This window comes from Hyperolius riggenbachi, chromosome 7 (genome assembly GCF_040937935.1).
Source record: "Hyperolius riggenbachi isolate aHypRig1 chromosome 7, aHypRig1.pri, whole genome shotgun sequence".
Lineage (NCBI taxonomy): Eukaryota > Metazoa > Chordata > Amphibia > Anura > Hyperoliidae > Hyperolius > Hyperolius riggenbachi.
The window spans coordinates 837594-865123 of record NC_090652.1 but is presented as its reverse complement, the minus strand read 5'-3'; the positions used below and the strand labels follow the sequence as shown (position 1 = coordinate 865123).

Below are 27530 nucleotides of genomic sequence, written 5' to 3'. Positions count from 1 at the left end.
TGGGCGGGCCCCTTGGCGGCAGGTTGAGCGTGTGGGTGGGGCTCTTGGCGGCGGTGAAGGGTGTGGGCGGGGCTCTTGGCGGCGGTTGAAGGTGTGGGCGGGGCATTTGGTGGCGGTTGAGAGTGCGTGGCTTAGCGGTTGCTGATAGGACACAGACTGGCCAGACATGTATTGTGCGCTGGTGTCGGTGCGCAGAGCAATAGCTCCTCCCTCACCCGGGACAGATCTGCTGCCATGCCATTGGGCCAGTCACAAGCTGCACGCATTTGCATAATTCTGCATAATCTTGGGATGATTTGCATCTCATTAGCCCTCCCTGATGGAGAGAAGGGAAATGCTGCAGAAGATCCGGAATGTTATTGGCTGCTCGGGGGGTACCGCGTGGCTCTGATCTGCATGAATCAGCCCCTCCCCCTCTGCTGACGCTGGCTCGGTTGCTATGAGCAATGGGAAGTCCCGCTAATTCACATTGTGGTCTTCTCAGCGCAGCCCCGCCCCGGGGGTGTGTCCTCTCCCCTCGAGCTCCTACGTGGGCTCAGCCAGGTAGCGGCGCCGCCCACCCAGCGCGTTGTCCTGGCAACCAGAAGCCGAACGGCGCTGCAGCGGAAGTGACGTCAGGGCGTCGGAGGGGACACCGGAAGTGGCGTGCTGTGACTCTGGCGGTCTGCTTTGACAGCCGGAAGTTGGTGGTGTTGGCGGAGCCATGAAGCGGGACGTGCGGATCCTTCTCCTGGGGGAGGGTGAGTCCGGGGGGGACACAGGGGGGGCTGCGGGGGAGGGGAGGGTCAATGTCACCTTCTGTCTGCATGGGGAGGGGCGATGCTAATGAGAGCTGCCTGAGCAGAGTGGTTGCTAGGGGTAACAGTGGCAGTGAGTGCTGGCAGAGGTCATGTGACAGCAGTTACTGCTATGTGTGAGCTGAGCAGAGTGGTTGCTAGGGGTAACAGTGGCAGTGACTGCTGGCAGAGGCCATGTGACAGCAGTGACTGCTATGTGTGAGTTGAGCAGTGTGGTTGCTAGGGGTAACAGTGGCAGTGAGTGCTGGCAGAGGACATGTGACAGCAGTGACTGCTATGTGTGAGCTGAGCAGAGTGGTTGCTAGGGGTAACAGTGGCAGTGACTGCTGGCAGAGGCCATGTGACAGCAGTGACTGCTATGTGTGAGCTGAGCAGTGTGGTTGCTAGGGGTAACAGTGGCAGTGAGTGCTGGCAGAGGCCATGTGACAGCAGTGACGGCTATGTGTGAGCTGAGCAGAGTGGTTGCTAGGGGTAACAGTGGCAGTGAGTGCTGGCAGAGGACATGTGACAGCAGTTACTGCTATGTGTGAGCTGAGCAGAGTGGTTGCTAGGGGTAACAGTGGCAGTGAGTGCTGGCAGAGGACATGTGACAGCAGTGACTGCTATGTGTGAGCTGAGCAGTGTGGTTGCTAGGGGTAACAGTGGCAGTGAGTGCTGGCAGAGGCCATGTGACAGCAGTGACGGCTATGTGTGAGCTGAGCAGAGTGGTTGCTAGGGGTAACAGTGGCAGTGAGTGCTGGCAGAGGCCATGTGACAGTAGTGACTGCTATGTGTGAGCTGAGCAGAGTGGTTGCTAGGGGTAACAGTGGCAGTGACTGCTGGCAGAGGCCATGTGACAGCAGTGACTGCTATGTGTGAGCTGAGCAGTGTGGTTGCTAGGGGTAACAGTGGCAGCGAGTGCTGGCAGAGGTCATGTGACAGCACTGACTATGTGTGAGCTGAGCAGTGTGGTTGCTAGGTGTAACAGTGGCAGTGACTGCTGGCAGAGACCATGTGACAGCAGTGACTGCTAGGTGTGAGCTGAGCAGTGTGGTTGCTAGGTGTAACAGTGGCAGTGAGTGCTGGCAGAGGTCATGTGACAGCAGTGACGGCTATGTGTGAGCTGAGCAGAGTGGTTGCTAGGGGTAACAGTGGCAGTGAGTGCTGGCAGAGGCCATGTGACAGTAGTGACTGCTATGTGTGAGCTGAGCAGAGTGGTTGCTAGGGGTAACAGTGGCAGTGAGTGCTGGCAGAGGCTATGTGACAGTAGTGACTGCTATGTGTGAGGTGAGCAGTGTGGTTGCTAGGTGTAACAGTGGCAGTGAGTGCTGGCAGAGGCCATGTGACAGCACTGACTGCTATGTGTGAGCTGAGCAGAGTGGTTGCTAGGGGTAACAGTGGCAGCGAGTGCTGGCAGAGGTCATGTGACAGCACTGACTGTGTGAGCTGAGCAGTGTGGTTGCTAGGGGTAACAGTGGCAGTGAGTCCTGAGCAGGTATAAATTAGGCCAGTGCAGCTTTGGAAGGTTCAGTTGGTCCTTCCTCCTGATCAGTGTCCACACATTCCGGCAGCCACTGCCCTGGAAGCTTCCTGCGCTTATCTAGGATAGTGGTAATAATAACCAGAGCTGTGGAGTCGGAGCAATTTTGGGTGCCCAGAGTCGGAGTCAGGGGAAAAATGCACCGACTCCGACTCCTAATGAATTTAAACTGTAATTAATATAGAACATAGGATAAAATGTTCTATTTCTCAGATAATAGTCATCATAAGGGCAGAACGGTGGCGTAGTGGTTAGCTTTCTCGCCTTGCAGCGCTGGGTCCCCGGTTCGAATCCCAGCCAGGGCACTATCTGCAAAGAGTTTGTATGTTCTCTCCGTGTCTGTGTGGGTTTCCTCCGGGCACTCCGGTTTCCGCCCACATTCCAAAAACATACGGATAAGTTAATTGGCTCCACCTAAAATTGGCCCTAGACTACAGTACTTACACTTCATAATATAGACATATGGCAATGGTAGGGATTAGATTGTGAGCTCCTTTAAGGGACAGTTAGTGACGAGATATATATATATATATCTATATATATATATCTATATATATATATCTATATATATATATATATCTATATATATATCTATATATATATATATATATATATATATATATATATATATATATATATATTGTACAGCGCTGCGTAATATGTCGGCGCTATATAAATACTAAAATAATAAATAATGTATATATACAGTAATAGCTGTGCTCAGTCCACAAAAATGAAATTAACCAATCAAAATGAGTTACTTTTGCTGCTTCAGTAAAGCAGTCCCCGTATTTTTAGGGTCAGATATACACATCTGATTGTGACTGTATATATGATGTGTACACAGGAATCTCTTGTATATACTAAATAACATCTATGCTGTAAGAATAAAGCCTGATGTGTAGCTGTGTCACTAATAGAGATGGTCAATGAGATGGAAATAATTCTGCATTGATGCTGATTTATGCAAATGTATGCACTCCCTTTGCTCATCACTCTTACATGTACCCACAGTTACATTGCCTAGGGCCTGATCCATGTTCAAATTGTACATGAAGAATGTGTAATAGAGGAAGAATCTCCTCATTCCCCTGCAGAGTACCTGCACATCACTCTTACATGTAGCCACAGTTACATTGCCTAGGGCCTGATCCATGTTCAGATTGTGCATGAAGAATGTGTAATAGAGGAAGAATCTCCTCGTTCCCCTGCAGAGTATCTGCACATCATTCTTACACGTATCCACACTTACATTGCCTAGGGTCTGATCCATGTTCAGATTGTGCATGAAGAATGTGTAATAGAGGAAGAATCTCCTCATTCCCCTGCAGAGTACCTGCACATCACTCTTACATGTAGCCACAGTTACATTGCCTAGGGCCTGATCCATGTTCAGATGTGTAATAGAGGAAAAATCCCCTCATTCCCCTGCAGAGTACCTGCACATCACTCTTACATGTACCCAAAGTTACATTGCCTAGGGCCTGATCCATGTTCAGATGTGTAATAGAGGAAGAATGTGTAATAGAGGAAGAATCTCCTCGTTCCCCTGCATAGTACCTGCACATCACTCTTACATGTACCCACAGTCACATTGCCTAGGTCCTGATCCATGTTCAGATTGTGCATGAAGAATGTGTAATAGAGGAAGAATCCCCTCATTCCCCTGCATAGTACCTGCACATCACTCTTACATGTACCCACAGTTACATTGCCTAGGGCCTGATCCATGTCCAGATTGTGTATGAAGAATGTGTAATAGAGGAAGAATCTCCTCATTCCCCTGCAGAGTACCTGCACATCACTCTTACATGTAGCCACAGTTACATTGCCTAGGGCCTGATCCATGTTCAGATTGTGCATGAAGAATGTGTAATAGAGGAAGAATCTCCTCATTCCCCTGCAGAGTACCTGCACATCACTCTTACATGTACCCACAGTTACATTGCCTAGGGCCTGATCCATGTTCAGATGTGTAATAGAGGAAGAATGTGTAATAGAGGAAGAATCCCCTCATTCTCCTGCAGAGTACCTGCACATCACTCTTACATGTACCAACAGTTACATTGCCTAGGGCCTGATCCATGTTCAGATTGTGCATGAAGAATGTGTAATAGACGAAGAATCCCCTCATTCTCCTGCAGAGTACCTGCACATCACTCTTACATGTACCAACAGTTACATTGCCTAGGGCCTGATCCATGTTCAGATTGTACATGAAGAATGTGTAATAGAGGAAGCATCCCCTCATTCCCCTGCAGAGTACCTGCACATCACTCTTACATGTACCCACAGATATATTGGCTAGGGCCTGATAGATGTTCAGATTGTCCATGAAGAATGTGCAATAGAGGAAGAATCCCCTCATTCCCCTGCAGAGTACCTGCACATCACTCTTACATGTAGCCACAGTTACATTGCCTAGGGCCTGATCCATGTCCAGATTGTGTATGAAGAATGTGTAATAGAGGAAGAATACCCTAATTCCCCTGCAGAGTACCTGCACATCACTCTTACATGTACCCACAGTTACATTGCCTAGGGCCTGATCCATGTTCAAATTGTACATGAAGAATGTGTAATAGAGGAAGAATCTCCTCATTCCCCTGCAGAGTGCCTGCACATCACTCTTACATGTAGCCACAGTTACATTGCCTAGGGCCTGATCCATGTTCAGATTGTGCATGCAAAAATGTGTAATAGAGGAAGAATCTCCTCATTCCCCTGCAGAGTACCCGCACATCACTCTTACATGTAGCCACAGTTACATTGCCTAGGGCCTGATCCATGTTCAGATTGTACATGAAGAATGTGTAATAGATGAAGAATCCCCTCATTCCCCTGCAGAGTACCTGCACATCACTCTTACATGTACCCACAGTTACATTGCCTAGGGCCTGATTCATATTCAGATCATGCATGAAGAATGTGTAATAGACGAAGAATCCCCTCATTCTCCTGCAGAGTACCTGCACATCACTCTTACATGTACCAACAGTTACATTGCCTAGGGCCTGATCCATGTTCAGATTGTACATGAAGAATGTGTAATAGAGGAAGCATCCCCTCATTCCCCTGCAGAGTACCTGCACATCACTCTTACATGTACCCACAGATATATTGGCTAGGGCCTGATAGATGTTCAGATTGTCCATGAAGAATGTGCAATAGAGGAAGAATCCCCTCATTCCCCTGCAGAGTACCTGCACATCACTCTTACATGTAGCCACAGTTACATTGCTTAGGGCCTGATCCATGTTCAGATTGTACATGAAGAATGTGTAATAGAGGAAGCATCCCCTCATTCCCCTGCAGAGTACCTGCACATCACTCTTACATGTACCCACAGATATATTGGCTAGGGCCTGATAGATGTTCAGATTGTCCATGAAGAATGTGCAATAGAGGAAGAATCCCCTCATTCCCCTGCAGAGTACCTGCACATCACTCTTACATGTAGCCACAGTTACATTGCCTAGGGCCTGATCCATGTCCAGATTGTGTATGAAGAATGTGTAATAGAGGAAGAATACCCTAATTCCCCTGCAGAGTACCTGCACATCACTCTTACATGTACCCACAGTTACATTGCCTAGGGCCTGATCCATGTTCAAATTGTACATGAAGAATGTGTAATAGAGGAAGAATCTCCTCATTCCCCTGCAGAGTGCCTGCACATCACTCTTACATGTAGCCACAGTTACATTGCCTAGGGCCTGATCCATGTTCAGATTGTGCATGCAAAAATGTGTAATAGAGGAAGAATCTCCTCATTCCCCTGCAGAGTACCCGCACATCACTCTTACATGTAGCCACAGTTACATTGCCTAGGGCCTGATCCATGTTCAGATTGTACATGAAGAATGTGTAATAGATGAAGAATCCCCTCATTCCCCTGCAGAGTACCTGCACATCACTCTTACATGTACCCACAGTTACATTGCCTAGGGCCTGATTCATATTCAGATCATGCATGAAGAATGTGTAATAGACGAAGAATCCCCTCATTCTCCTGCAGAGTACCTGCACATCACTCTTACATGTACCAACAGTTACATTGCCTAGGGCCTGATCCATGTTCAGATTGTACATGAAGAATGTGTAATAGAGGAAGCATCCCCTCATTCCCCTGCAGAGTACCTGCACATCACTCTTACATGTACCCACAGATATATTGGCTAGGGCCTGATAGATGTTCAGATTGTCCATGAAGAATGTGCAATAGAGGAAGAATCCCCTCATTCCCCTGCAGAGTACCTGCACATCACTCTTACATGTAGCCACAGTTACATTGCTTAGGGCCTGATCCATGTTCAGATTGTGCATGAAGAATGTGTAATAGAGGAAGAATCCCCTCATTCCCCTGCAGAGTACCTGCACATCACTCTTACATGTACCCACAGTCACATTGCCTAGGTCCTGATCCATGTTCAGATTGTGCATGAAGAATGTGTAATAGAGGAAGAATCCCCTCATTCCCCTGCATAGTACCTGCACATCACTCTTACATGTAGCCACAGTCACATTGCCTAGGTCCTGATCCATGTTCAGATTGTGCATGAAGAATGTGTAATAGAAGAAGAATCCCCTCATTCCCCTGCAGAGTACCTGCACATCACTCTTACATGTACCCACACTTACATTGCCTAGGGCCTGATCCATGTTCAGATTGTGCATGAAGAATGTGTAATAGAGGAAGAATCTCCTCATTCCCCTGCAGAGTACCTGTACATCATTCTTACATGTACCCACAGTTACATTGCCTAGGGCCTGATCCACGTTCAGACGTGTAATAGAGGAAGAATGTGTAATAGAGGAAGAATCTCCTCATTCCCCTGCATAGTACCTGCACATCACTCTTACATGTACCCACAGTCACATTGCCTAGGTCCTGATCCATGTTCAGATTGTGCATGAAGAATGTGTAATAGAGGAAGAATCCCCTCATTTCCCTGCAGAGGACCTGCACATCACTCTTACATGTTCCCACAGTTACACTGCCTAGGGCCTGATCCATGTTCAGATTGTACCTGAAGAATGTGTAATAGAGGAAGAATCCCCTCATTCCCCTGCAGAGTACCTGCACATCACTCTTACATGTACCCACAGTCACATTGCCTAGGTCCTGATCCATGTTCAGATTGTGCATGAAGAATGTGTAATAGAGGAAGAATCCCCTCATTCCCCTGCATAGTACCTGCACATCACTCTTACATGTACCCACAGTCACATTGCCTAGGTCCTGATCCATGTTCAGATTGTGCATGAAGAATGTGTAATAGAAGAAGAATCCCCTCATTCCCCTGCAGAGTACCTGCACATCACTCTTACATGTACCCACACTTACATTGCCTAGGGCCTGATTCATGTTCAGATTGTGCATGAAGAATGTGTAATAGAGGAAGAATCTCCTCATTCCCCTGCAGAGTACCTGCACATCATTCTTACATGTACCCACAGTTACATTGCCTAGGGCCTGATCCACGTTCAGACGTGTAATAGAGGAAGAATCTCCTCATTCCCCTGCATAGTACCTGCACATCACTCTTACATGTACCCACAGTTACATTGCCTAGGTCCTGATCCATGTTCAGATTGTGCATGAAGAATGTGTAATAGAGGAAGAATCCCCTCATTCCCCTGCATAGTACCTGCACATCACTCTTACATGTAGCCACAGTTACATTGCCTAGGGCCTGATCCATGTCCAGATTGTGTATGAAGAATGTGTAATAGAGGAAGAATACCCTAATTCCCCTGCAGAGTACCTGCACATCACTCTTACATGTACCCACAGTTACATTGCCTAGGGCCTGATCCATGTTCAAATTGTACATGAAGAATGTGTAATAGAGGAAGAATCTCCTCATTCCCCTGCAGAGTACCTGCACATCACTCTTACATGTAGCCACAGTTACATTGCCTAGGGCCTGATCCATGTTCAGATTGTGCATGAAGAATGTGTAATAGAGGAAGAATCTCCTCATTCCCCTGCAGAGTACCTGCACATCACTCTTACATGTACCCACAGTTACATTGCCTAGGGCCTGATCCATGTTCAGATGTGTAATAGAGGAAGAATGTGTAATAGAGGAAGAATCTCCTCATTCCCCTGCATAGTACCTGCACATCACTCTTACATGTACCCACAGTTACATTGCCTAGGGCCTGATCCATGTTCAAATTGTACATGAAGAATGTGTAATAGAGGAAGAATCTCCTCATTCCCCTGCAGAGTACCTGCACATCACTCTTACATGTAGCCACAGTTACATTGCCTAGGGCCTGATCCATGTTCAGATTGTGCATGCAAAAATGTGTAATAGAGGAAGAATCTCCTCATTCCCCTGCAGAGTACCTGCACATCACTCTTACATGTACCCACAGTTACATTGCCTAGGGCCTGATTCATATTCAGATCATGCATGAAGAATGTGTAATAGACGAAGAATCCCCTCATTCTCCTGCAGAGTACCTGCACATCACTCTTACATGTACCAACAGTTACATTGCCTAGGGCCTGATCCATGTTCAGATTGTACATGAAGAATGTGTAATAGAGGAAGCATCCCCTCATTCCCCTGCAGAGTACCTGCACATCACTCTTACATGTACCCACAGATATATTGGCTAGGGCCTGATAGATGTTCAGATTGTCCATGAAGAATGTGCAATAGAGGAAGAATCCCCTCATTCCCCTGCAGAGTACCTGCACATCACTCTTACATGTAGCCACAGTTACATTGCCTAGGGCCTGATCCATGTCCAGATTGTGTATGAAGAATGTGTAATAGAGGAAGAATACCCTAATTCCCCTGCAGAGTACCTGCACATCACTCTTACATGTACCCACAGTTACATTGCCTAGGGCCTGATCCATGTTCAAATTGTACATGAAGAATGTGTAATAGAGGAAGAATCTCCTCATTCCCCTGCAGAGTGCCTGCACATCACTCTTACATGTAGCCACAGTTACATTGCCTAGGGCCTGATCCATGTTCAGATTGTGCATGCAAAAATGTGTAATAGAGGAAGAATCTCCTCATTCCCCTGCAGAGTACCCGCACATCACTCTTACATGTAGCCACAGTTACATTGCCTAGGGCCTGATCCATGTTCAGATTGTACATGAAGAATGTGTAATAGGTGAAGAATCCCCTCATTCCCCTGCAGAGTACCTGCACATCACTCTTACATGTACCCACAGTTACATTGCCTAGGGCCTGATTCATATTCAGATCATGCATGAAGAATGTGTAATAGACGAAGAATCCCCTCATTCTCCTGCAGAGTACCTGCACATCACTCTTACATGTACCAACAGTTACATTGCCTAGGGCCTGATCCATGTTCAGATTGTACATGAAGAATGTGTAATAGAGGAAGCATCCCCTCATTCCCCTGCAGAGTACCTGCACATCACTCTTACATGTACCCACAGATATATTGGCTAGGGCCTGATAGATGTTCAGATTGTCCATGAAGAATGTGCAATAGAGGAAGAATCCCCTCATTCCCCTGCAGAGTACCTGCACATCACTCTTACATGTAGCCACAGTTACATTGCTTAGGGCCTGATCCATGTTCAGATTGTGCATGAAGAATGTGTAATAGAGGAAGAATCCCCTCATTCCCCTGCAGAGTACCTGCACATCACTCTTACATGTACCCACAGTCACATTGCCTAGGTCCTGATCCATGTTCAGATTGTGCATGAAGAATGTGTAATAGAGGAAGAATCCCCTCATTCCCCTGCATAGTACCTGCACATCACTCTTACATGTAGCCACAGTCACATTGCCTAGGTCCTGATCCATGTTCAGATTGTGCATGAAGAATGTGTAATAGAAGAAGAATCCCCTCATTCCCCTGCAGAGTACCTGCACATCACTCTTACATGTACCCACACTTACATTGCCTAGGGCCTGATCCATGTTCAGATTGTGCATGAAGAATGTGTAATAGAGGAAGAATCTCCTCATTCCCCTGCAGAGTACCTGCACATCATTCTTACATGTACCCACAGTTACATTGCCTAGGGCCTGATCCACGTTCAGACGTGTAATAGAGGAAGAATGTGTAATAGAGGAAGAATCTCCTCATTCCCCTGCATAGTACCTGCACATCACTCTTACATGTACCCACAGTCACATTGCCTAGGTCCTGATCCATGTTCAGATTGTGCATGAAGAATGTGTAATAGAGGAAGAATCCCCTCATTTCCCTGCAGAGGACCTGCACATCACTCTTACATGTTCCCACAGTTACACTGCCTAGGGCCTGATCCATGTTCAGATTGTACCTGAAGAATGTGTAATAGAGGAAGAATCCCCTCATTCCCCTGCAGAGTACCTGCACATCACTCTTACATGTACCCACAGTCACATTGCCTAGGTCCTGATCCATGTTCAGATTGTGCATGAAGAATGTGTAATAGAGGAAGAATCCCCTCATTCCCCTGCATAGTACCTGCACATCACTCTTACATGTACCCACAGTCACATTGCCTAGGTCCTGATCCATGTTCAGATTGTGCATTAAGAATGTGTAATAGAAGAAGAATCCCCTCATTCCCCTGCAGAGTACCTGCACATCACTCTTACATGTACCCACACTTACATTGCCTAGGGCCTGATTCATGTTCAGATTGTGCATGAAGAATGTGTAATAGAGGAAGAATCTCCTCATTCCCCTGCAGAGTACCTGCACATCATTCTTACATGTACCCACAGTTACATTGCCTAGGGCCTGATCCACGTTCAGACGTGTAATAGAGGAAGAATCTCCTCATTCCCCTGCATAGTACCTGCACATCACTCTTACATGTACCCACAGTCACATTGCCTAGGTCCTGATCCATGTTCAGATTGTGCATGAAGAATGTGTAATAGAGGAAGAATCCCCTCATTCCCCTGCATAGTACCTGCACATCACTCTTACATGTAGCCACAGTTACATTGCCTAGGGCCTGATCCATGTTCAGATTGTACATGAAGAATGTGTAATAGAGGAAGAATCTCCTCATTCCCCTGCAGAGTACCTGCACATCACTCTTACATGTAGCCACAGTTACATTGCCTAGGGCCCGGTCCATGTTCAGATTGTGCATGAAGAATGTGTAATAGAGGAAGAATCTCCTCATTCCCCTGCAGAGTACCTGCACATCATTCTTACATGTTCCCACAGTTAGATTGCCTAGGGCCTGATCCATGTTCAGATGTGTAATAGAGAAAGAATCCCCTCATTCTCCTGCAGAGTACCTGCACATCACTCTTACATGTAGCCACAGTTACATTGCCTAGGGCCTGATCCATGTTCAGATTGTACATGAAGAATGTGTAATAGATGAAGAATCCCCTCATTCCCCTGCAGAGTACCTGCACATCACTCTTACATGTAGCCACAGTTACATTGCCTAGGGCCTGATTCATATTCAGATCATGCATGAAGAATGTGTAATAGATGAAGAATCCCCTCATTCCCCTGCAGAGTACCTGCACATCACTCTTACATGTAGCCACACTTACATTGCCTAGGGCCTGATCCATGTTCAGATTGTACCTGAAGAATGTGTAATAGATGAAGAATCCCCTCATTCTCCTGCAGAGTACCTCCACATCACTCTTACATGTACCAACAGTTACATTGCCTAGGGCCTGATCCATGTTCAGATTGTACATGAAGATTGTGTAATAGAGGAAGACTCCCCTCATTCCCCTGCAGAGTACCTGCACATCACTCTTACATGTACCCACAGATACATTGGCTAGGGCCTGATAGATGTTCAGATTGTGCATGAAGAATGTGCAATAGAGGAAGAATCCCCTCATTCCCCTGCAGAGTACCTGCACATCACTCTTACATGTAGCCACAGTTACATTGCTTAGGGCCTGATCCATGTTCAGATTGTGCATGAAGAATGTGTAATAGAGGAAGTATCCCCTCATTCCCCTGCAGAGTACCTGCACATCACTCTTACATGTACCCACAGTCACATTGCCTAGGTCCTGATCCATGTTCAGATTGTGCATGAAGAATGTGTAATAGAGGAAGAATCCCCTCATTTCCCTGCAGAGGACCTGCACATCACTCTTACATGTTCCCACAGTTACACTGCCTAGGGCCTGATCCATGTTCAGATTGTACCTGAAGAATGTGTAATAGAGGAAGAATCCCCTCATTCCCCTGCAGAGTACCTGCACATCACTCTTACATGTACCCACAGTCACATTGCCTAGGTCCTGATCCATGTTCAGATTGTGCATGAAGAATGTGTAATAGAGGAAGAATCCCCTCATTCCCCTGCATAGTACCTGCACATCACTCTTACATGTACCCACAGTCACATTGCCTAGGTCCTGATCCATGTTCAGATTGTGCATGAAGAATGTGTAATAGAAGAAGAATCCCCTCATTCCCCTGCAGAGTACCTGCACATCACTCTTACATGTACCCACACTTACATTGCCTAGGGCCTGATTCATGTTCAGATTGTGCATGAAGAATGTGTAATAGAGGAAGAATCTCCTCATTCCCCTGCAGAGTACCTGCACATCATTCTTACATGTACCCACAGTTACATTGCCTAGGGCCTGATCTACGTTCAGACGTGTAATAGAGGAAGAATCTCCTCATTCCCCTGCATAGTACCTGCACATCACTCTTACATGTACCCACAGTCACATTGCCTAGGTCCTGATCCATGTTCAGATTGTGCATGAAGAATGTGTAATAGAGGAAGAATCCCCTCATTCCCCTGCATAGTACCTGCACATCACTCTTACATGTAGCCACAGTTACATTGCCTAGGGCCTGATCCATGTTCAGATTGTACATGAAGAATGTGTAATAGAGGAAGAATCTCCTCATTCCCCTGCAGAGTACCTGCACATCACTCTTACATGTAGCCACAGTTACATTGCCTAGGGCCCGGTCCATGTTCAGATTGTGCATGAAGAATGTGTAATAGAGGAAGAATCTCCTCATTCCCCTGCAGAGTACCTGCACATCACTCTTACATGTAGCCACACTTACATTGCCTAGGGCCTGATCCATGTTCAGATTGTACATGAAGAATGTGTAATAGATGAAGAATCCCCTCATTCCCCTGCAGAGTACCTGCACATCACTCTTACATGTAGCCACAGTTACATTGCCTAGGGCCTGATTCATATTCAGATCATGCATGAAGAATGTGTAATAGATGAAGAATCCCCTCATTCCCCTGCAGAGTACCTGCACATCACTCTTACATGTAGCCACACTTACATTGCCTAGGGCCTTATCCATGTTCAGATTGTACCTGAAGAATGTGTAATAGATGAAGAATCCCCTCATTCTCCTGCAGAGTACCTCCACATCACTCTTACATGTACCAACAGTTACATTGCCTAGGGCCTGATCCATGTTCAGATTGTACATGAAGATTGTGTAATAGAGGAAGAATCCCCTCATTCCCCTGCAGAGTACCTGCACATCACTCTTACATGTAGCCACAGTTACATTGCTTAGGGCCTGATCCATGTTCAGATTGTGCATGAAGAATGTGTAATAGAGGAAGTATCCCCTCATTCCCCTGCAGAGTACCTGCACATCACTCTTACATGTACCCACAGTCACATTGCCTAGGTCCTGATCCATGTTCAGATTGTGCATGAAGAATGTGTAATAGAGGAAGAATCTCCTCATTCCCCTGCAGAGTACCTGCACATCACTCTTACATGTACCCACACTTACATTGCCTAGGGCCTTATCCATGTTCAGATTGTACCTGAAGAATGTGTAATAGAGGAAGAATCTCCTCATTCCCCTGCAGAGTACCTGCACATCACTCTTACATGTACCCACAGATACATTAGCTAGGGCCTGATAGATGTTCAGATTGTGCATGAAGAATGTGCAATAGAGGAAGAATCCCCTCATTCCCCTGCAGAGTACCTGCACATCACTCTTACATGTAGCCACAGTTACATTGCCTAGGTCCTGATCCATGTTCAGATTGTACATGAAGAATGTGTAATAGATGAAGAATCTCCTCATTCCCCTGCAGAGTACCTGCACATCACTCTTACATGTAGCCACAGTTACATTGCCTAGGGCCTGATTCATATTCAGATCATGCATGAAGAATGTGTAATAGATGAAGATTCCCCTCATTCTCCTGCAGAGTACCTGCACATCACTCTTACATGTACCAACAGTTACATTGCCTAGGGCCTGATCCATGTTCAGATTGTACATGAAGAATGTGTAATAGAGGAAGAATCCCCTCATTCCCCTGCAGAGTACCTGCACATCACTCTTACATGTACCCACAGATACATTGGCTAGGGCCTGATAGATGTTGAGATTGTGCATAAAGAATGTGCAATAGAGGAAGAATCCCCTCATTCCCCTGCAGAGTACCTGCACATCACTCTTACATGTACCCACAGTCACATTGCCTAGGTCCTGATCCATGTTCAGATTGTGCATGAAGAATGTGTAATAGAGGAAGAATCCCCTTATTCCCCTGCATAGTACCTGCACATCACTCTTACATGTACCTACAGTCACATTGCCTAGGTCCTGATCCATGTTCAGATTGTGCATGAAGAATGTGTAATAGAAGAAGAATCCCCTCATTCCCCTGCAGAGTACCTGCACATCACTCTTACATGTACCCACACTTACATTGCCTAGGGCCTGATCCATGTTCAGATTGTGCATGAAGAATGTGTAATAGAGGAATAATCCCCTCATTCCCCTGCACAGTACCTGCACATCATTCTTACATGTACCCACCGTTACGTTGCCTAGGGCCTGATCCATGTTCAGATTGTGCATGAAGAATGTGCAATAGAGGAAGAATCCCCTCATTCCCCTGCAGAGTACCTGCACATCACTCTTACATGTACCCACAGTCACATTGCCTAGGTCCTGATCCATGTTCAGATTGTGCATGAAGAATGTGTAATAGAGGAAGAATCTCCTCATTCCCCTGCAGAGTACCTGCACATCACTCTTACATGTACCCACACTTACATTGCCTAGGGCCTGATCCATGTTCAGATTGTACCTGAAGAATGTGTAATAGAGGAAGAATCCCCTCATTCCCCTGCAGAGTACCTGCACATCACTCTTACATGTACCCACAGTCACATTGCCTAGGGCCTGATCCATGTTCAGATTGTGCATGAAGAATGTGTAATAGAAGAAGAATCCCCACATTCCCCTGCAGAGTACCTGCACATCACTCTTACATGTACCCACACTTACATTGCCTAGGGCCTGATCCATGTTCAGATTGTGCATGAAGAATGTGTAATAGAGGAATAATCCCCTCATTCCCCTGCACAGTACCTGCACATCATTCTTACATGTACCCACCGTTACGTTGACTAGGGCCTGATCCATGTTCAGATTGTGCATGAAGAATGTGTAATAGAGGAAGAATCCCCTCATTCCCCTGCAGAGTACCTGCACATCACTCTTACATGTAGCCACAGTTACACTGCCTAGGGCCTGATAGATGTTCAGATTGTGCATGAAGAATGTGCAATAGAGGAAGAATCCCCTCATTCCCCTGCAGAGTACCTGCACATCACTCTTACATGTACCCACAGATCAGATTGTGCATGAAGAATGTGCAATAGAGGAAGAATCCCCTCATCCCCCTGCAGAGTACCTGCACATCACTCTTACATGTAGCCACAGTTACATTGCTTAGGGCCTGATCTATGTTCAGATTGTGCATGAAGAATGTGTAATAGAGGAAGAATCCCCTCATTCCCCTGCAGAGTACCTGCACATCACTTTTACATGTACCCACAGTCACATTGCCTAGGTCCTGATCCATGTTCAGATTGTGCATGAAGAATGTGTAATAGAAGAATAATCCCCACATTCCCCTGCAGAGTACCTGCACATCACTCTTACATGTACCCACAGTTACATTGCCTAGGGCCTGATCCATGTTCAGATTGTGCATGAAGAATGTGTAATAGAGGAATAATCCCCTCATTCCCCTGCACAGTACCTGCACATCATTCTTACATGTACCCACCGTTACGTTGCCTAGGGCCTGATCCATGTTCAGATTGTGCATGAAGAATGTGTAATAGAGGAAGAATCCCCTCATTCCCCTGCAGAGTACCTGCACATCACTCTTACATGTACCCACAGATACATTGGCTAGGGCCTGATAGATGTTCAGATTGTGCATGAAGAATGTGCAATAGAGGAAGAATCCCCTCATTCCCCTGCAGAGTACCTGCACATCACTCTTACATGTACCCACAGTCACATTGCTTAGGGCCTGATCCATGTTCAGATTGTGCATGAAGAATGTGTAATAGAGGAAGAATCCCCTCATTCCCCTGCAGAGTACCTGCACATCACTTTTACATGTACCCACAGTCACATTGCCTAGGGCCTGATCCATGTTCAGATTGTGCATGAAGAATGTGTAATAGAGGAAGAATCCCCTCATTCCCCTGCAGAGTACCTGCACATCACTCTTACATATACCCACAGTTACATTGCCTAGGGCCTGATAGATGTTCAGATCATGCATGAAGAATGTGTAATAGAGGAAGAATCTCCTCATTCCCCTGCAGAGTACCTGCACATCACTCTTACATGTAGCCACAGTTACATTGCCTAGGGCCTGATAGATGTTCAGATCATGCATGAAGAATGTGTAATAGAGGAAGAATCCCCTCATTCCCCTGCAGAGTACCTGCACATCACTCTTACATGTAGCCACAGTTACATTGCCTAGGGCCTGATCCATGTTCAGATTGTGCATGAAGAATGTATAATAGAGGAAGAATCTCCTCATTCCCCTGCAGAGTACCTGCACATCACTCTTACATGTACGCACAGTTACATTGCCTAGGGCCTGATCCATGTTCAGATTGTGCATGAAGAATGTGTAATAGAGGAAGAATCTCCTTATTCCCCTGCAGAGTACCTGCACATCATTCTTACATGTACCCACAGTTACATTGCCTAGGGCCTGATAGATGTTCTTTCTTCCTGTCTGTACCTTCTACAAGTACATATCCTTCTCACTTCAGTTGTCTTAAAATTCCTAAGCGTTGGCAGTTAAAAGATTAATTTCATGTTACATTTAATCAACAAGATTGTAATATGCTAATTAGAGGAGTCGGAGGCGGTGGAATCCTAAAATGAGGAGTCGGAGTCTGTGGATTTTTGAACCGACTCCACAGCCCCGAATAACCCAACACCCACCTGTGAGAGGTCCAGTATCTGGGCTGTGTATATTCGCCAGTCATCAATAATCAGCTTGTGGCTGGTATTGAGGCTGCCGGGGCAGTTACGGGGGGGGGGGCCTCATTTTCAGCGGTGAGGTGAGATCTCCAGGCAGTGACAGGGCTGCAGCAAGGACACTTCTAATGCGCGGTACACACCATACAATTTTCTGTTAGATTTACCTGCCAGATCCATTATTTCCAAAATGTCCTATCTGAATTTTGATCGCTTTTCCGATTTATTTTTGTTTAATAGTTTTTTTCCAATCGATTGTCATAGAAGTGAACGAAAATCTATTAGAAAAAACAATCGGAAAATTGACTAGAAACAATGAAAATCGATTGCAATGCAAATGGGACATGTTGTAAATAATGGATCTGGCAGGTAAATCTGCCAGAAAATTGTGTGGTGTGTACCGAGCATTACCCGGTGTGTGTGACATCTCAGTGTGACTCTGCTGACTTGCCTGGAGAATCAGAAACTTCACCACAGCCGGTAACTCCCAACGCCAGGAAACATGTTCCTAATCACAGCTCCTCACTGGAAGACCCGTCTGATAGTGGCAGTTAGGGCTGGTTCAGACGGACGTCTGCGTAGCGTCGCGTCTGGGGGCGTTGCGGCGGCTGCGCGGTCAGGCTTTCAGTAGCCTTCGGTCGCGTCGTGATGCGGTCACGTTTTTTTTTTTCCGTAGGGGAACATTACCCGTCGCGGTTGGCCGCTCCCTGGAAGCTACATGTTGCTTCCAGGGGCAGCCTGAACGCTCACGAAAATCGGGACCCGAACGCCGCGTTCGGGTAAAAGCGTGCAAAAGCTCGGTGTAAACGCTCCCATTCACTTGAATGGGAGCGTTTACCGCGACTGTCCGAACGCTTGCGGTAAACGCTCCGCAAGCGTCCGTCTGAACCAGCCCTTACTAAGAGATGAGGCTGCCATATGTCCCCACACTCGTTTCTCTATTTTATCTGTAGGGGGCAATACCAGGACCTGATCAGAACTTCCTCATAAAATGCATGAGGGTCTTTAGTCACAGTAGGCAGCAGTCCACACAAATGCCCACATGTCCGGCTAAATCACTCAGAAACTGGTATCAGATACACCCCGAAGCTGTGTGCAGAACCCCACATAGGAGAGTGCTAAGAGGGTACACCACAACAGCGCTGCACAACTTAAAGGATACCCGAACTGAAATGTGACATGATGATAGACGTGTATGTACAGTGCCTAGCACACTAATAACTATGCTGTGTTCCTTATTTTCTTTCTCTGTCTGAAAGAGTTAAATATCAGGTATGTACAGTGGAGGAAATAATTATTTGACCCCTCACTGATTTTGTAAGTTTGTCCAATGACAAAGAAATGAAAAGTCTCAGAACAGTATTATTTCAATGGTAGGTTTATTTTAACAGTGGCAGATAGCACATCAAAAGGAAGATCGAAAAAATAAGCTTAAATAAAAGATAGCAACTGATTTGCATTTCATTGAGTGAAATAAGTTATTGAACCCTCTAACAATAAAAGACTTAATACTTAGTGGAAAAACTCTTGTTTGCAAGCACAGAGGTCAAACGTTTCTTGTAATTGATGACCAAGTTTGCACACATTTTAGGAGGAATGTTGGTCCACTCCTCTTTGCAAATCATCTCTAAATCCCTAAGGTTTCGAGGCTCTCTGTGCAACTCTGAGCTTGAGCTCCCTCCATAGGTTTTCTATTGGATTAAGGTCCGGAGACTGACTGACTAGGCCACTCCATGACCTTAATGTGCTTCTTCTTGAGCCACTCCTTTGTTGCCTTTGCTGTATATTTTGGGTCATTGACGTGCTGGAACACCCATCCACGACCCATTTTCAGTTTCCTGGCAGAGGGAACGAGGTTGTCGTTCAGGATTTCACGATACATGGCTCCGTCCATTTTCCCGTTAATGCGATTAAGTTGTCCTGTGCCCTTAGCAGAAAAACACCCCCAAAGCAAAATGTTTCCACCCCCATGCTTGACGGTGGGGACGGTGTTTTGGGGGTCATAGGCAGCATTTTTCTTCCTCCAAACACAGCGAGTTGAGTTAATGCCAAAGAGCTCTATTTTGGTCTCATCAGACCACAGCACCTTCTCCCAGTCACTCACAGAATCATTCAGGTGTTCATTGGCAAACTTCAGACGGGCCTGCACATGTACCTTCTTGAGCAGGGGGACCTTGCGAGCCCTGCAGGATTTTAATCCATTGCGGTGTAATGTGTTTCCAATGGTTTTCTTGGTGACTGTGGTCCCTGCTAATTTGAGGTCATTCACTAACTCCTCCCGTGTAGTTCTAGGATGCTTTTTCACCTTTCTCAGAACCATTGACACCCCACGAGGTGAGATCTTGCGTGGAGCCCCAGAGCGAGGTCGATTGATGGTCATTTTGTGCTCCTTCCATTTTCGAACAATTGCACCAACAGTTGTCACCTTCTCTCCCAGCTTCTTGCTAATGGTTTTGTAGCCCATTCCAGCCTTGTGCAGGTCTACAATTTTGTCTCTGACATCCTTGGACAGCTCTTTGGTCTTTCCCATTTTGGAGAGTTTGGAGTCTGCTTGATTGATTGATTCTGTGGACAAGTGTCTTTTATACAGGTGACTAGTTAAGACAGGTGTCCTTAATGAGGGTGACTAATTGAGTAGAAGTGTCTAACCACTCTGTGGGAGCCAGAACTCTTAATGGTTGGTAGGGGTTCAAAAACTTATTTCACTCAATGAAATGCAAATCAGTTGCTATCTTTTATTTAAGGTTATTTTTTCGATTTTCCTTTTGATGTGCTATCTGCCACTGTTAAAATAAACCTACCATTGAAATGATACTGTTCTGAGACTTTTCATTTCTTTGTCATTGGACAAACTTACAAAATCAGTGAGGGGTCAAATAATTATTTCCTCCACTGTAAGTGGCTGACTCAGTTCTGACTCAGACAGGAAGTGACTACAATGTGACCCTCACTGATAAGAAATTCCAACTATAAAACACTTTCCTAGCTGAAAATAGATTCTGAGAGCAAGAAAGAGATGAAAAGGGTAATTTCTTATCAGTGAGGGTCACACTGTAGTCACTTCCTGTCTGAGTCAGGACTGAGTCAGCCACTTACATACCTGATATATAACTCTTTCAGACAGAGAAAGAAAAAAAGGAACACAGCATAGTTATTTGTGTGCTAGGCACTGTACATACACGTCTATCTCATTATGTCACATTTCAGTTCGGGTATCCTTTAACCTCCTTGTCGGTTATCCCGAGCTCAGCTCGGGGTAACCTGCGCAGGAGGATTTCTCAGGCCCCGCTGGGCCGATTTGCATAATTTTTTTTTCCTTGCACGCAGCTAGCACTTTGCTAGCTGCGTGCATTTACCGATCGCCGCCGATTCGCCGCTAACCGCCGCATCGCGCCGCCCCCCCCCCCCCCCCTCCAGACCCCTTGCGCAGCCTAGCCAATAGTGCCAGGCAGCGCTGTGGGGTGGATCGGGACTCCCTGTGACGTCCCGACGTCCATGACGTCGGTGACTTCATCCCGCCCCGTCGCCATGGCGACGGGGGAAGCCCTCTAGGAGATCCCGTTCTTTGAACGGGATCTCCTGATCGCCGGAGGCGATCGGAGGGGCTTGGGAGATGCCGCTGAGCAGCGGCTATCATGTAGCGAGCCCTGGGCTCGCTACATGATTTAAAAAATAAACAAAGAAAAAAAAAAAAGTGCGCTGCTGCCCCCTTGCCGCGGGAATTGGAACGGCAAGGGGGTTAAGGGAGTACGTGTGTATATGCATGTGCTATGTATGTACAGGGGTTGGACAAAATAATGGAAAAACCTTGAAAATCAACAAAATATATTTTAATATGGTGTAGGTCCACCTTTTGCAGCAATTACAACCTCAATTCTCCGAGGTATTGATTCATACAAATTGTGAATTGTTTCCAAAGGAATTTTAGCCCATTCTTCAGTTAAAATACCCTCCAGATCTTTCAGAGAAAATGGCAGCGGAAATCCACTTCTTACTTGAATCTCTTAAAATGACCATACATGCTCAATAACGTTGAGGTCTGGGGATTGTGGTGGCCAGATGAGATGCTCAACTTCATTAGAATGTTCCTCGTGCCATTCTTTAACAATTCTAGCTGTATGGATTGGGGCGTTATCTTGAAAGATGGCATTCCCCTCCGGAAACAGTTTTTGAACCATAGGATGAACTTTGTCGCCCAAAATTCCTAAATAGTCTCGGCTGTTAATTCTTCCATGAAGGGAAATCATTGGCCTGGCGGATTCCCAAGAAATAGCACCCCAGATCATCACAGAACTCCCGCCATGTTTTACGGTTGGGAGAAGGCAGTCTGGATGTAATGCTTCTTTCGGCTGTCTCCAAACATACACTCGGCTGGAGGTCGGAAATAAGATAAACGATGATTCGTCAGAGAAAATCACATTTTTCCACTGCTCGAGGGACCAATTCTGGTGGTTTCTACTCCACTCTAAACGCTTTGAAACATTTGTCTTTGAGAGCAGAGGTTTTCTAATTGCAGTTCTTCCGTGGAATCCAGATTTGTGCAGCTCCTGACGAACAGTTTTTGTGGAAACTGGGTTCTGTAGGTGTTCATTCAGCTCTGCAGTGATTTTAGGAGCCGTGGTCTTGCAAGCTTTTCTAACAATTCGATTTAGCATCCGTCGGTCTCTCTCAGACAACTTCGACTTTCGGCCACAACTGTGCTTTGCTGAGGACGTTTTTCCTTCTCTTTCAAAGGCAGTCATTACTTTTGAGACAGTACCTCTTGAAATTCCAAGCATTCGGGCAGTTTCTGTTACAGTAGCGCCTGCCATACGAGCACTGACAATTTAGCCTCTTTGACAGTCTGAGAGATCTGCCATTTTTATAAATTATAACCAACTTTGGATTAAATATCTGTAAAAAACAATTATTTTAGTTAAACATATCAAATAACAAAAATAATAAACAAAAAAATGTAACATATGTCAAGTTTTGATTGCTTAAAACGTTCAAAGATTATGATGCCAAAATGTTAGGCGTTTCCATTATTTTGTCCAACTCCTGTATGTATGTATGTATGTATGTGTGTGCTATGTGTGTATGTATGTGTCTGCTATGTATGTGTGTATGTATGCGTGTGCTATGTATGTATGTGTGTATGTATGCGTGTGCTATGTATGTATGCGTGTATGTATGTGTGTATGTATGCGTGTGCTATGTATGTGTGTATGTAAGTATGTTTATTGTGACAACTAAATAACCCTCCAAAGTTAGAGCTTCATGTGCATTGTATTGTTTATAAGTACTGGAACTCCTCTCAACCAGCTAGATTTCAGCCTCCCAGCTGCCTCCACTGTGTGCAGGTGAAAAGCTGAGATTAGAGATAAGATTGTGTAGACCTGCACAAGGCTGGACTGAGGCATAAAATTATCGCCAAGCAGCTTAGTGAGAAAATCGTAAATGGCAGAAACAGAATAAGGGCCCTTTTCCACTATGAAATGCGATCGCGACTGCGATCGCGATTCTAATCGCGATCGCAATCGCGTTTCAATTTCCACCATGCGATTGCGATTGCGATTGAGCTACTATACTCATTATAGTCCAGCTCAATCGCATACAAAACGCGGCAGGACGACGATTGCGCTTTTACCAAAATCGCATCGCAATCGGATCGCACTAATGGAAATTGCTGCTGCAGTTTCCATTAGTTTAATGTACCTTGCGATTTGCGATCAGCAGCAAATCGCAAATCGCAGGCTAGTGGAAAAAGGCCCTAACTGTCACTCCCTCAGTCTGGGTCTCCATGCTGGATCTCACCTAATGGAGCTGCAATGATCACGATAACAGTGATAAAGCAGCCCATAACTACACAGGGGACTTGTTTATGATCTCAGGGCAGCTGAGTCCACAGTCTATGAGAAAACAACTAACACACGTTGTCATGAATGACTTAAATGTTGCAAAACCCACAAGGTCCCCTGCTGAAGACAGCACATGTACAGGTCCGTCTACAGGTCACCAACGCACAACTGATTGACACAGAGGAGAACTCGGTGAACGTGTTGTGGTCAGATGAGAACAAAATTACGCTCTTTGGCATCAACTCAACTTGTTATGTTTGGAGGGAGAGGAATACTGCCTATGACCCCAAGAACACCATCCCCACTGTCAAACGTGGAGGTGGACGCCTTAAGCTTTGGGGGTGATTTTCTGCTATGGGGACAGGACCCCTTCTTGAAGAGACAATGGACGGGGCCATGTACAGTCAAATCTTGGGTGAGCACCTCCTTTCCTCAGCCAGGGCATTGAAAATAAGTCATAAATGGGTGACAATGTCCCAAAATACACAGCCAATCCAACACCGTAGTGGCTCAAGAAGAAGTACATGAGGATCCTCGAGACTGTAATCCAATAGAAAATCTGTGAAGGGAGCTGAAGGGTCCAGTTACAAAACACCAGCCTGGAAACCTAACTGACCTGGTGAAGATCTGCAGAGGAGCGGGGTAAATCCCTCGCGAGATGTGTGCAAACTTGGTGGCCAACTACAAGAAACGTCCAACCTCTGTGATGGCCAGCTACAAGAAACAGCCGACCTCTGTGATGGCCAACTACAAGAAACGTCCGACCTCTGTGATCGCCAGCAAGACACGTCCGACCTCTGTGATCGCCAACAGGACACGTCCGACCTCTGTGATTGCCATCAAGACACGTCCGACCTCTGTGATGGCCAACTACAAGAAACGTCCGACCTCTGTGATTGCCAACAAGACACGTCCGACCTCTATAATCGCCAACAAGACACGACCGACCTCTGTGATCGCCAACAAGACACATCCGACCTCTGTGATCGCCGACAAGATACGTCCGACCTCTGTGATCGCCAACAAGACACGTCCGACCTCTGTGATCGCCAACAAGACACGTCCGACCTTTGTGATCGCCAACAAGACACGTCCGACCTCTGTGATCGCCAACAAGACAAGTCCGACCTCTGTGATTGCCGACAAAAGACACGTCCGACCTCTGTGATTGCCGACAAAAGACACGTCCAACCTCTGTGATTGCCAACAAAAGACACGTCCGACCTCTGTGATCGCCGACAAGACACGTCCGACCTCTGTGATCGCCAACAAGACATATCCGACCTCTGTGATTGCCAACAAGGGTTTTACCACCAAGTACTAAGTCATCTTTTTATAGGGGATCAAATACTTATTTCCCTCATTGTATGCACAGTATAAGGGACTGGGAGCTGTGTTTTGGCTGAATGCAATGTCAGGCGCTCTCTCCTCTGTAGATGTTACCTTGTGCTGTACAGAGCTGTCTCTGCCGCCCGCTATGACTGCTGTGTGTCTCTCTTGTGATCTCTCCTCTGTCCTCTGTAGATGTTACCTTGTGCTGTACAGAGCTGTCTCTGCCGCCCGCTATGACTCCTGTGTGTCTCTCTTGTGATCTGTCCTCTGTCCTCTGTAGATGTTACCTTGTGCTGTACAGAGCTGTCTCTGCCGCCCGCTATGACTCCTGTATGTCTCTCTTGTGATCTGTCCTCTGTAGATGTTACTTTGTGCTGTACAGAGCTGTCTCTGCCGCCCGCTATGAGTCCTGTGTGTCTCTCTTGTGATCTCTCCTCTGTAGATGTTACCTTGTCCTGTACAGAGCTGTCTCTGCCGCCCGCTATGACTCCTGTGTCTCTCTTGTGATCTCTCCTCTGTCCTCTGTAGATGTTACCTTGTGCTGTACAGAGCTGTCTCTGCCGCCTGCTATGACTCCTGTGTGTCTCTCTTGTGATCTGTCCTCTGTAGATGTTACCTTGTGCTGTACAGAGCTGTCTCTGCCGCCCGCTATGACTCCTGTGTGTCTCTCTTGTGATCTCTCCTCTGTAGATGTTACCTTGTGCTGTACAGAGCTGTCTCTGCCGCCCGCTATGACTCCTGTGTGTCTCTCTTGTGATCTGTCCTCTGTAGATGTTACCTTGTCCTGTACAGAGCTGTCTCTGCCGCCCGCTATGACTCCTGTGTCTCTCTTGTGATCTCTCCTCTGTCCTCTGTAGATGTTACCTTGTCCTGTACAGAGCTGTCTCTGCCGCCCGCTATGACTCCTGTATGTCTCTCTTGTGATCTCTCCTCTGTAGATGTTACCTTGTGCTGTACAGAGCTGTCTCTGCCGCCCGCTATGAGTCCTGTGTGTCTCTCTTGTGATCTCTCCTCTGTAGATGTTACCTTGTCCTGTACAGAGCTGTCTCTGCCGCCCGCTATGACTCCTGTGTGTCTCTCTTGTGATCTGTCCTCTGTAGATGTTACCTTGTGCTGTACAGAGCTGTCTCTGCCGCCCGCTATGACTCCTGTGTGTCTCTCTTGTGATCTGTCCTCTGTCCTCTGTAGATGTTACCTTGTGCTGTACAGAGCTGTCTCTGCCGCCCGCTATGACTCCTGTATGTCTCTCTTGTGATCTGTCCTCTGTAGATGTTACCTTGTGCTGTACAGAGCTGTCTCTGCCGCCCGCTATGAGTCCTGTGTGTCTCTCTTGTGATCTCTCCTCTGTAGATGTTACCTTGTCCTGTACAGAGCTGTCTCTGCCGCCCGCTATGACTCCTGTGTCTCTCTTGTGATCTCTCCTCTGTCCTCTGTAGATGTTACCTTGTGCTGTACAGAGCTGTCTCTGCCGCCTGCTATGACTCCTGTGTGTCTCTCTTGTGATCTGTCCTCTGTAGATGTTACCTTGTGCTGTACAGAGCTGTCTCTGCCGCCCGCTATGACTCCTGTGTGTCTCTCTTGTGATCTCTCCTCTGTAGATGTTACCTTGTGCTGTACAGAGCTGTCTCTGCCGCCCGCTATGACTCCTGTGTGTCTCTCTTGTGATCTGTCCTCTGTAGATGTTACCTTGTCCTGTACAGAGCTGTCTCTGCCGCCCGCTATGACTCCTGTGTCTCTCTTGTGATCTCTCCTCTGTCCTCTGTAGATGTTACCTTGTCCTGTACAGAGCTGTCTCTGCCGCCCGCTATGACTCCTGTATGTCTCTCTTGTGATCTCTCCTCTGTAGATGTTACCTTGTGCTGTACAGAGCTGTCTCTGCCGCCCGCTATGAGTCCTGTGTGTCTCTCTTTTGATCTCTCCTCTGTAGATGTTACCTTGTGCTGTACAGAGCTGTCTCTGCCGCCCGCTATGACTCCTGTGTGTCTCTCTTGTGATCTGTCCTCTGTAGATGTCACCTTGTGCTGTACAGAGCTGTCTCTGCCGCCCGCTATGAGTCCTGTGTGTCTCTCTTGTGATCTCTCCTCTGTAGATGTTACCTTGTCCTGTACAGAGCTGTCTCTGCCGCCCGCTATGACTCCTGTGTCTCTCTTGTGATCTCTCCTCTGTCCTCTGTAGATGTTACCTTGTCCTGTACAGAGCTGTCTCTGCCGCCCGCTATGACTCCTGTGTGTCTCTCTTGTGATCTCTCCTCTGTAGATGTTACCTTGTCCTGTACAGAGCTGTCTCTGCCGCCCGCTATGACTCCTGTGTGTCTCTCTTGTGATCTCTCCTCTGTCCTCTGTAGATGTTACCTTGTGCTGTACAGAGCTTTCTCTGCCGCCCGCTATGACTCCTGTGTGTCTCTCTTGTGATCTCTCCTCTGTCCTCTGTAGATGTTACCTTGTGCTGTACAGAGCTGTCTCTGCCGCCCGTTATACCTCTTACGTGTCTCTCTTGTCTCTGCAGCCCAGGTGGGGAAGACGTCCCTGATAATGGCTCTGGTGGGAGAGGAGTTCCCGGACGAGGTTAGTGCTTTGTGCTTTTGCTGAGGATTCTGGGACATACAGACCACATACATGCTAAAAGGGCATCCACAAATTTGTGCGCCTAAAATAGCCGCTAGAAGAATATTTGTAAATGTATCAGCATTCTATTTTGCAGTGCTAACGTTGATGGTAAAATATTGGTAAACTAGTAAAAAAATACCATCAAATGTTCAAAGCACACTGGTTG

General features: G+C 46.6%; 1 protein-coding gene across 1 annotated transcript in view; it reads left to right on the top strand.

Annotated features, from left to right (window-relative positions):
* The first annotated feature begins 572 nt into the window (after positions 1–572).
* RHOT2 (ras homolog family member T2) overlaps positions 573–27530 on the top strand; it is a 166301-nt gene continuing 139343 nt past the window's right edge. The window contains exons 1-2 of the mRNA XM_068243463.1: positions 573–740; positions 27264–27322. Of these exons, the coding sequence (XP_068099564.1) occupies positions 704–740; positions 27264–27322 (96 nt within the window). The 5' untranslated portion in view covers positions 573–703. The remainder of the gene's footprint in view (positions 741–27263; positions 27323–27530) is intronic.